General features: G+C 41.3%; 2 protein-coding genes across 2 annotated transcripts; both read right to left on the bottom strand.

Annotated features, from left to right (window-relative positions):
• Positions 1 to 589: 589 nt before the first annotated feature.
• Positions 590 to 3,310, bottom strand: LOC112256650 (cytochrome P450 1B1-like). The gene has a single exon (XM_042325406.1). The coding sequence runs from the start codon at positions 2,628 to 2,630 to the stop codon at positions 1,056 to 1,058; it is 1,575 nt and encodes a 524-aa protein (XP_042181340.1). The 5' UTR covers positions 2,631 to 3,310; the 3' UTR covers positions 590 to 1,055.
• Positions 3,311 to 4,929: 1,619 nt separating this feature from the next.
• LOC112256649 (cytochrome P450 1B1-like) lies at positions 4,930 to 8,208 on the bottom strand. The gene has a single exon (XM_042325405.1). The coding sequence runs from the start codon at positions 7,843 to 7,845 to the stop codon at positions 6,265 to 6,267; it is 1,581 nt and encodes a 526-aa protein (XP_042181339.1). The 5' UTR covers positions 7,846 to 8,208; the 3' UTR covers positions 4,930 to 6,264.
• Positions 8,209 to 9,833: the final 1,625 nt, after the last annotated feature.

The raw sequence follows: 9,833 nt of genomic DNA, 5'->3' as shown, positions 1-9,833 counted from the left end.
AGGAAAAAGGGGGAGGCTGGCAAGCCAAAGAACACCATCCCAACCGTGAAGCACGGGGGTGGCAGCATAATGCTGTTGGGTTGCTTTGCTGCAGGAGGGACTGGTGCACTTCACAAAATAGATGGCATCATGAGGGAGGAAAATTATGTGTATATATTGAAGCAACATCTCAAGACATCAGTCAGGAAGTTAAAGCTTGGTCGCAAATGGGTCTGCCAAATGGACAATGACCCTGAGCATACTTACAAAGTTGTGGCAAAATGGCTTAAGGACAACAAAGTCAAGGTATTGGAGTGGTCACAAAGCCCGGACCTGAATCCTACAGAAAATGTGTGGGCAGAACTGAAACGTGTATGCGAGCAAGTAGGCCTACAAAGCTGACTCAGTTACACCAGCTCTGTCAGGAGGAATGGGACAAAATTCACCCGACTTATTGTGGGAAGCTTGTGGAAGGCAACCCACAACGTTTGACCCAAGTTAAACAATTTAAAGGAAATGTCCCAATTACTAATTGAGTGCATGTAAACTTCTGACCCACTGGGAACTTGTTCTCAACTAGCCTACCTGGTTAAATTAAGGTGAAATAAAAAAATTAAATAAAAAATGTGATGAAAGAAATTAAAGCTGAAATAATTTATTCTCTCTACTATTATTTTGACATTTCACATTCTTAAAATAAAGTGGTGATCCTAACTGGCCTAAGACAAGGTATTTTTACTATGAATTATTACTATAAATGTCAGGAATTGTGAAAAACTGAGTTTAAATGTAAGGTGTATGTAAACTTCCAACTTCAACTGTATAGCCAGTGCAATAAAATGATACAATTAACAAACACGATTCAGTTATCTGTCACAAAAAGTGATTTATACAATCAACAATCAGTTTAGCTAATGATAATAATAGTAAAGTATTGACATAAGTATCAATATAAGTCTTATGGTTGGTACCTACCAAGCAAAACTATTCACTGTTGTGTACATACCTTTTATAGTGCATTGGATTACTGCAGTCCATTAGTGGGTGCTCTGTTTGAAAACACAAATCACAAGATTTTATGCCGCATTAAGTAATTCTCCTCTGAGCTTGGCAGAGATCTTGTAGTTTAGGGGCTTCAGTGTTAACCCATAGGAGCAGTCTAAGGAGAGGTCCTGACTTGGGTTATTCTCAAAGCTGCATTGGTGAATCAAAATAGCAGAAAATAAAAAAACCTCCACTTTGGCGATCTGGTCACCGATACATCGCCTCTTCCCTGCTGAGAATATCAACACACTGTTGCTCAGGTCCTTGTCAAGGGCACCATTTTCATCGAGGAACCGTGAGGGGTCAAAAAGATGTGGGTCCTTCCACTTTAAAGGGTTGTGGTTGACAGACCACTGGTTAATGAAGACCACTGTGTCTTTGGGGATGTGGAAGCCTTCGATGGTGACATCTGAGGTGGTGGAGTGTGGGATGGTGAGGGGTACAAAGCTGGTATAGCGCATGGTCTCATAGATAACAGCATCTAGGTAAGCCAGGCTGGCTTTGTCCTCAATACAGGGCAGCCTGTCACGGCCTACCACTTTGTCAATCTGCTCCTGCAGTCTGGTTTGGATGTTGGGGTATTTTGCCAATAAAAGGAGCATCCAATGAAGGCAAGTTGACACAGTATCCAGTCCCGCACCAATCAGATCGGACACAGTCCCTTCTGTGTGGGCCTCCGTCAACCCGGTATCATGGCCTGCCTTGTCAATTACCTGAATAATGGCATCACTCATGTCCCGGGTCACTTCAGGGTCAAACGTCTCCCTGTGCTCCACCACCTTGTCTCTCACAAAGGTGAAAAACTCTTTATTGAGGTCTTTGAAGCTCTGGTAGACACTGCGGACAGGATTTGGGAAATATTGAAGCCAGGGCATGACATCGACCAAGCTGCCAGCCCCCACCGTCTCTCCAAACCTGTCCACACTGCCCAGAAGGGTTCTAAACTCCATGTCATCATGGCCATAACGCTTTCCAAAGCACAGTGCACAGATTACATTTGCAGCAGCTACTGTCAGTTCGTGAGCAGGGTTGAAAAACTGTCCATCAGCACTGAGTTTGAGGAAAGCTTCAATGAGCTCAGTAGCCTCTGCAACAACGTGCTGTTCAAATGCTTTTTTGGTCTGGCTGTTGGCAGAGTAGAAAGCTCTAATGGTGGACTGAGCGATCTTCCGGTGGGTCCTCCACTGTTTGCTGTAGTTAGAGAATGTCATGCTGTTACCACCAGACACTGACTGAAAAGACACAAAGTTGGGTCTGCCTGCAAACTCTGTGCTGTGTTGCACCAAGGCTTCTTGTATTGCTGTGTCTCCATTGAGCACCACTATGTTGTTGCAGCCCAGTCGTATCTGATACACGTTGCCGTACTTCTTTGCCAGCTTGGAGAAGGTGATATGAGGCATCTGCCCCAGCTGCATGGCATTGCCCACCACCGGCCAGGCAAAGGGTCCTGGCAGCCTTCTCTTGAGTCTGAGATTCCTGACCCATAGACAGGCTTCTAGACAGAAGAGGAAAACAAAGGAGGCGACCAGAGCTGGCTGGACCTGTCCACTCCACTCTCTGATGATGCTGCTGCCCTTCACCCCAAACTCTGTGTCCAGCAGTGCCATGGTGCTGAGATGTTCTAATTCTGGTGCTCAATCCTTCAAATTCTGAGAGGGATCCCACTTTTATTTTGTTGAATGCTATTCCTGGTAACCGGATTTTTAAAATAGGTCCTCCTCTCCACCTAAATTCCAAATAAACGAAATAATAATGCTGTCTGTTTTTAAGTATGGTCAGTCCTGCATGATCATCCCAAAAATGTAGAAAATGAATTGAGACAAAGAGAAGGTTTTCAGCACCTCTTACACTACGGTGTCTGTCTCCTCCTACTCCGTGCTGGCTTGTGAACAGGCTTGATCAGGTTGAGTGGTTAGTAGTAGTGCAGTCGCTGTCTGTCTTCAGATGACCACATTAGAGGAATGCAGATTTCAGTCTTGACACTCTCCCTTATATCTCCTCTGTGGGAGGGTTCAGGGACTTAAAACTCCTATTCAGGTTTTTTTTTTGCGCCGAAGTGCTCGTTCCTGCGGAGTCTTTCTTTTCCCTAACGCTCAATGCCACGGTGAGACAAAAAGGAAAGCAGCAACCAGTCAGGCCCGCCTGAACCTAGGACTAAAACAGAAGGAGTTTAGATTTAGCGGGCCAGAGGCTCTAAAAGACTGGGCTGCACTACCTTTAAACACAATACAGGTACCACAGGGGAGAATTTTAGAACATGGTGTAGTAGTTAGGGTTCAAACTTTCAGTCACACAGACCACCCTAGCTAAACTCACCATAGCTAAACTCACCCTAGCTAAACTCACCCTAGCTAAACTCACCATAGCTAAACTCACCCTAGCTAAACTCACCATAGCTAAACTCACCCTAGCTAAACTCACCATAGCTAAACTCACCATAGCTAAACTCACCATAGCTAAACTCACCATAGCTAAACTCACCATAGCTAAATTCACCATAGTTAAACTCACCATAGCTAAACTCACCATAGCTAAACTCACCATAGCTAAATTCACCATAGTTAAACTCACCATAGCTAAACTCACCATAGCTAAACTCACCATAGCTAAACTCACCATAGCTAAACTTACCATAGCTAAACTCACCATAGCTAAACTCACCATAGTTAAACTCAGGGGACACTGATTGGTCCGGTTATATTCTGAAAATTGCTTGATTGCCTCTCTATAGGAACGATTCCAGACTGAAATATAGTGTATGTAAAGCAAACGTCTCAGTGTAGTACCCAGGCTAAGGCAGGACTACTTGTAACTTTGGAAGGAGCTTTCTTATGTCTGTTGAAAACTAATGTATGCGTTTTTTTATGACATTATAAAAAAAATTGTATCTGTTATTTTCAGCCTAACTCTAAACACTACTAGGAATAGAATCCAAGATATGACCATGAAAGGTCTGGGTTTTGGATCTTGTCACAGAATAGATACACATTGTACAATACACTTTTATATGTTCTATAAAAGTATATACAGTATTTACCAGAGCTTTTTTTTTCTTTAGCATAATGGTCCTTTTATACATAGTAAATGAGATAATGTAGGTCTTAGGCTGGTGGCTATATCAAAATAGTATAAAAGTGAGTTCAAAACAGGGACCTCTGGCAATAACGCTAGTCATAAGGCTTTTCAGAGGAACAAATAAAAGTTGTCCTATTTGGGTTTTAAAGCTATTCAGCAGGAATTGAACTACTATGGAATTCTGTACTCTAATGGACCAGTGATAGTAATGCTGCAAGGAGCGATTCTTCACCTGTATCATGTATTGTTGCTGAACCAGATCACAATTCAAATACATTTGATAATAATAAATAAATAGTTAGGTGGGTGCTTATATTTGTCCGACTTCTCATATGCACAAGTTTGTATTACACGCATGTATGAATTGTACATGTCTTTTTATGCATATCCCAACTCGCCGTTATCAATGGCGACCCTGGAGCAAGTAGGGTTAAGTGCCTTGCTCAAGGGCGGAGAGACAGATTTTTCACAGCGCTCTAAACGCTAGGCTACCTGACACCTGATGTGTTTCTGACAGTTTGGATGAGAGAACATGCAAGACTGATGGAGATTAGCTATAAAACATAATGAGCGTTAACAGTGGTAAAGACTAGTTTGCAGTTTTATTATACGTTATCACATGTTTATTGCATTTTAAAATGTACCTTAGAGTGTGTATTTCCATAATAATCTTTATTTTGGAATAGGTTATGCACCAGCTCATATTCATTGCACTGTACGTGGGGTGTGTCACTACAAAAAACAACACATTGCAATGGACAGGAGATTGCACTCCTTCCAATGATGAGATGCTTAATGGGTTAATCAATGACAAACAAGAGAGACGCAGAATCCGTCACTATCAACCCCTGACTGTTTAAAACGTTGCTTTATTCATTCCAAATATCTGATTTTTCAAGCATATAATTAGTTTATTTAAAAAAAAAATTCAACACAGTATTTTCTATGATGAATCCTTTCCTGGACATTCAACGCATGCTGTAGTTGAGTTTCTTGGTTTGAGAGAGGCAGAGATTCTGAACACTATTTCATAAATTCCTGAATACGTGCTCTTTGACAAAGGTGAAATGACATCCATATAGATTTCAGACCCTTGGGGTGTAAACAGACATGCATATGTGTTTAAGCACATAAAGACATGAACATTCCATTGGTTTGTGTAGTAGTATTGTATTTAGTGACAGTTAGTTTGGATATGAAGGGATGGGTTGTGTAGCTGGAGTGCCTGTTCAGTTGATTTCTAAGGAGATCAATGCAGTCAGTGTCTGGAGTTGGTCATCTCCCATGTATTCATCAGCATTATCAATCCCACAATTCCAAAGCCACCTCTCCATTTAAACACCTCCTAACTTGGTTGGGGACACTGAGCTTGAAGTTACACAGAGGCGCCAATGCTGTTATCTCTGAATTGTCTTCACACTGTAGGCTATAGCATATAGATAACTTGATTTCCCTTTAGCAGTTCGTCAGCATTTGTTATCTTCCGACAGCATTTCAATGTGCTCATATTCATGGTGTACAGTAGATAGTGGATTGGATTATAATACAAATCATTTTCATACCTGAAATATATGTATACAAATATTTTGTGACTGCTTTATGTGAAAAGGTTAACTACATTGATACATCACCATCTTGATGCGAGGAATTCTGAAAAGTCCTCAACGCAACAAATTGTGGTTCCTTGGGTGTGACGACAACATTCACAAACACTCACAAGCATATTACACTGTGATATAACCTTCCATTGACTTTTGAGTGATATTCTAGTTTCATGCACATATTTTCATACGTTAACATGCTGAATACTGTTTATGAAGTAAGCTCAACACTCAAAATGTATATAAAACAAAAGTATACTTCCTTACAGAATATGATCAGGTACATAGTTTGAGAGCCTGTTCAACTTCATTGACCCCACGACCCGACCCCTGGCCCCCAACAAAGGAGATTCATCTCTACCTAGCAAACTTTCCATTACTGTAATCATACTTTCAATTCTGTATCAACAACATTGCAAACATATTCAATTGTGTTCAGATATGAATTAAATATTAAATATGAAATATTACACTCTTCAACAACAGCATTCAGTGCAGGTTTGCTTATACTCACTGTAAAATGTAATTGATTGGCAATGTTGCCCACAATAATGGGATGAGATTTTTATGCAGGGGACACCAGACCAAGCAGCTTCCCCCTGAGCTTGGTTGTGATGGTGTAGTGGAGAGGCTTCAGTGTGAGCCCATAGGAACAGTCAAGGGTCAGGGCCTCTGATGGGTTGCTCTCAAAGGTACACTGGTGAAGCAAGACGGCTGTAAATAAAAATGTTTCCACCTTGGCGATCTGGTCGCCAATACATCGTCTCTTACCAGTGGAGAAGATCATGACGCTGTTGGTCAGGTCCTTGTCAAGGGCACCATTTTCATTGAGGAAACGTGAGGGGTCGAAGAGATGTGGGTCCTTCCACTTTAAAGGATTGTGGTTGACGGACCACTGGTTGATGAAGACCACTGTGTCTTTGGGGATGTGGAAGCCTTCGATGGTGACATCTGAGGTGGTGGAGTGTGGGATGGTGAGGGGTACAAAGCTGGTATAGCGCATGGTCTCATAGATAACAGCATCTAGGTAAGCCAGGCTGGCTTTGTCCTCAATACAGGGCAGCCTGTCACGGCCTACCACTTTGTCAATCTGCTCCTGCAGCCTGGTTTGGACGTTGGGGTATTTAATCAAAAGCAGGAGAATCCATTGGAAAATGGTTGACATTGTTTCTTGGCCGGCTCCAATGAGGTCTGTGACTGTTCCTTCAACAAAGTCTTTGGCCAGTCCACTGTCATTTCTGTGCTCAATCGCGTTAATGATGGCATCACTCATGTCACGCGTCACGTCAGGCGTGAAGGTTTCTCTGTGCTGCATCACTTTATCTTTCACAAAGGCAAAAAACTCCTCGTTTATATGTTTGAAATTCTGGTAGATGCTGCGGACAGGATTTGGGAAATTCTGAAGCCAGGGCATGACATCCACCAAGCTGCCAGCCCCCACCGTCTCTCCAAACCTGTCCATTCTGCCCAGAAGGGTTCTAAACTCAATGTCATCATGGCCATAACGTTTTCCAAAGCACAGTGCACAGATTACATTTGCAGCAGCTACTGTAAATTCATGAGAGGGATTAAAATATCGTCCATCTGCACTCATTCTCAGAAATACCTGCACAAGATCCATACATTCTCCCAAAACGTGGTGCTCAAATGCTTTCTTGGTCTGGCTGTTGGCAGAGGAGAACGCTCTAATGGTAGATTGTGCAATTTTCCTGTGCATTTTCCACTGTTTGCTGTAGTTAGTGAAAGTCAAGCTCCTGCCTCCTGAAATCATCTGAAAAGACACAAAGTTGGGTCTGCCTGCAAACTCTGTACTGTGTTGAACCAAGGCTTCTCGTATTGCTGTGTCTCCATTGAGCACCACTATGTTGTTGCAGCCCAGTCGTATTTGATACACGTTGCCGTACTTCTTTGCCAGCTTGGAGAAGGTGATATGAGGCATCTGCCCCAGCTGCATGGCATTGCCCACCACCGGCCAGGCAAAGGGTCCTGGCAGCCTTCTCTTGAGTCTGAGATTCCTGACCCATAGACAGGCTTCTAGACAGAAGAGGAAAACAAAGGAGGCGACCAGAGCTGGCTGGACCTGTCCACTCCATTCTCTGATGATGCTGCTGCCCTTCACCCCAAACTCTGTGTCCAGCAGTGCCATGGCTATGGATTATCAGAACACCTATTCCTGGAGACAGATATTGTGAATGAAAAAAAAAAGCTACAAAAAAGTTTAGTTTTCTTGACAACTTTAGTCCAGCACTCACTTTTTTGTTAAAAAAAAACGTATAATAATTAAATTAAATAATGTTCAAAGGTGATTTTGTGATGTACAATGAAATTAGTTAATCAATTAAACAAGTTCCATTAGCTTAGAGTCCCAAGTATCCTTCTGAGACCATGGGGACAGTCTCAGTACTCCTTGGGAAAATATCTCAGATGAAGCTTGGTGAGTTAAGGTGAAGTTTTTTTCCTCTGGTCACTCTTTTCAGCAAGATTTAAGACTTTAGTGACTAGTTTTGCTTCAGCAAGGTGTCTTATATGTTTGCAGTTGGTGGGTAGGGCTGAGCATTATTTTCATACTCCTCCCATTGTGGTAGCCCTATATATATTATCATTCTGATGTTGGACCTCGACGCGCGCTACGCACTGGAAACAAAAGCGCGCAGAGACCTCTCTCTACAGAGGTGAACTCCAGCAAATACGTTTAGGAGGAAAGTAACAATTATTTTACTAACTCGAATAGTAACAGTGGTATCCCATGGTAATTGGTTATACTTTCTTACGTTGGTTGTTATAATTTGAAGATTCAAGAAAATCTTATAGCAAGCATATGGTTTGTTTCTCTTTTATTTTTTTACCTTCTAATTGCGTAAAATGTAAGAACAGTTTACAATAACTTTTAATTTTACGTGTATTAATAAGTAATGGATAATCCTATTTAGTTGAATAGTCGATAAGGTATGGGTTGCTTTTGTGCGCGTCTGCATGGAAATTCTATACTTTGCATAAAAGCCTAATGTAAACTCTGTTTCGTGTCTCAATAAAATAACAAAGTGAATGTAATCATGATGCCATGTAGCCTAATAAATGTGTGTTTAAAAATGATGGGTTTACAGTGAGTTTTGCAACTTTTCAGGTACTGTGCAAAGCCAGTACCTGCATTAGTCTTCCATTAGTTTTGTGCGCAAGCTACATATTGACTGTTGTAATACCATTGTGATAGTATTATTCTTAATTTATCATTTTAAACATAATGTGATTACATGTAATCCGTTCAAGGTAGTCAACAGCACATATATAATTGACTAAATCACTCAACTATGTCGCGCTTCTAATCGAATCCCCATGTGGTACTCTGAAGTTCAGCAAAAGTTGTGCAGGAGCCGAGTCTGACTGCTTTCCATAATATTGAGCAAAAGATGAAACAAATAATATTTGTAATAATAATATTGTTAGATCTTTGTCACTGTATGACTATCACTGTAATTTGAAAATGACTCACTGTGAATGACTGTACATGGATACAACTCAAATAATTATCTGTGTGGATTGAAATATAGTTTATAGACTATTTATAGAAGGTTTGTTTTTCCAATATGAAGAACTACCATTCTACCACTCATGTAAAGGCCTCAAGATTTACATGTTTGTTTAAATCCAATGTTGCATTTTGCAATGCAGGTATAGACTGACTTGCCTTTCATAAATATGCTTATACAACACACTTACATTATATTAGCATAGAAAAATCCATGAAAAATTCTTATTCACATCTTCAGCAGGTCTCATACTACAGCATATCTTCAAGCATTTGCAGTACAAAGCATAAAAGTGCCAGTATTTTTGCACACGAGAGCCATGTTTCAATTGTGTGCTATCCAATGGCAGCTTACTTTTATCGCCATACACCTCAGGTGCCTTTTGACATGGTTTTCTTTCCCCAAAACAAGACTGTTGAGCTCAAAAGAGTTAGGAGGAAACTTTTCAGGAGATCAGAAGGCTATAATGATGTTCTGGTCCCTCAAAAGGTGCAGGAGGAATGATGACACTCTCAAGATGTAGGTTTTGGTACCTGAAATGTATCATGCTTTCATGCCTGGTAAGCACACACACATCATGGTCACCCGGAGTCCTGTCCTTGGCATT

The sequence above is a fragment of the Oncorhynchus tshawytscha genome, linkage group LG08 (genome assembly GCF_018296145.1).
Source record: "Oncorhynchus tshawytscha isolate Ot180627B linkage group LG08, Otsh_v2.0, whole genome shotgun sequence".
Taxonomy (NCBI): Eukaryota; Metazoa; Chordata; class Actinopteri; order Salmoniformes; family Salmonidae; genus Oncorhynchus; species Oncorhynchus tshawytscha.
Note: the sequence above shows the minus strand (reverse complement) of the source record. Positions and strands in the feature narration are given on the sequence as shown.